This window comes from Merops nubicus, unplaced genomic scaffold, assembly GCF_000691845.1.
Source record: "Merops nubicus isolate BGI_N331 unplaced genomic scaffold, ASM69184v1 scaffold37243, whole genome shotgun sequence".
NCBI classification, from domain to species: domain Eukaryota; kingdom Metazoa; phylum Chordata; class Aves; order Coraciiformes; family Meropidae; genus Merops; species Merops nubicus.
Window position 1 is genome coordinate 1 of NW_008597520.1, and position 333 is coordinate 333.

Consider the following 333-nt stretch of genomic DNA (forward strand, 5'->3'; position numbering starts at 1 on the left):
GTGCCCCCCAGCCGCAGACCTGCTGAGAGCAGGCGCCCGCCTGGCACAGGGTGAGTGAGAAGGGGTGTCTGGCACTGTGCAGCCCTCCCTGGAGGTGAGGCCAGACCCCCGGGCTGGCACAGGACCACTCACTGCCAGCGACTCCAGCGCCGACTGCTTGGAGTAGATGTGAAACCTGTGGGGAGAAAGGGGTGTGAGGGGGGTGCCGAAGGGAGCTCCCCGTGGGACCCCAGCACGGGCCCTACCGGCGCAGGTCCAGCTGCACGCGCAGCGCCTTCCCTCGCAGGAACACCTTGGCGCTCAGCTTGGTTTCCTGGGGAGTGAGACCGCTGC

The 333-nt window shown here is 68.5% G+C and overlaps 1 protein-coding gene across 1 annotated transcript in view; it reads right to left on the bottom strand.

The window, feature by feature from the left end:
* Positions 1-132: 132 nt before the first annotated feature.
* PLTP (phospholipid transfer protein) overlaps positions 133-333 on the bottom strand; it is a gene marked incomplete at both ends in the record, with an annotated part of 1694 nt that continues 1493 nt past the window's right edge. The window contains 2 exons of the mRNA XM_008936736.1: positions 133-175; positions 246-313. Coding sequence (XP_008934984.1) covers positions 133-175; positions 246-313 — 111 coding nt within the window. The remainder of the gene's footprint in view (positions 176-245; positions 314-333) is intronic.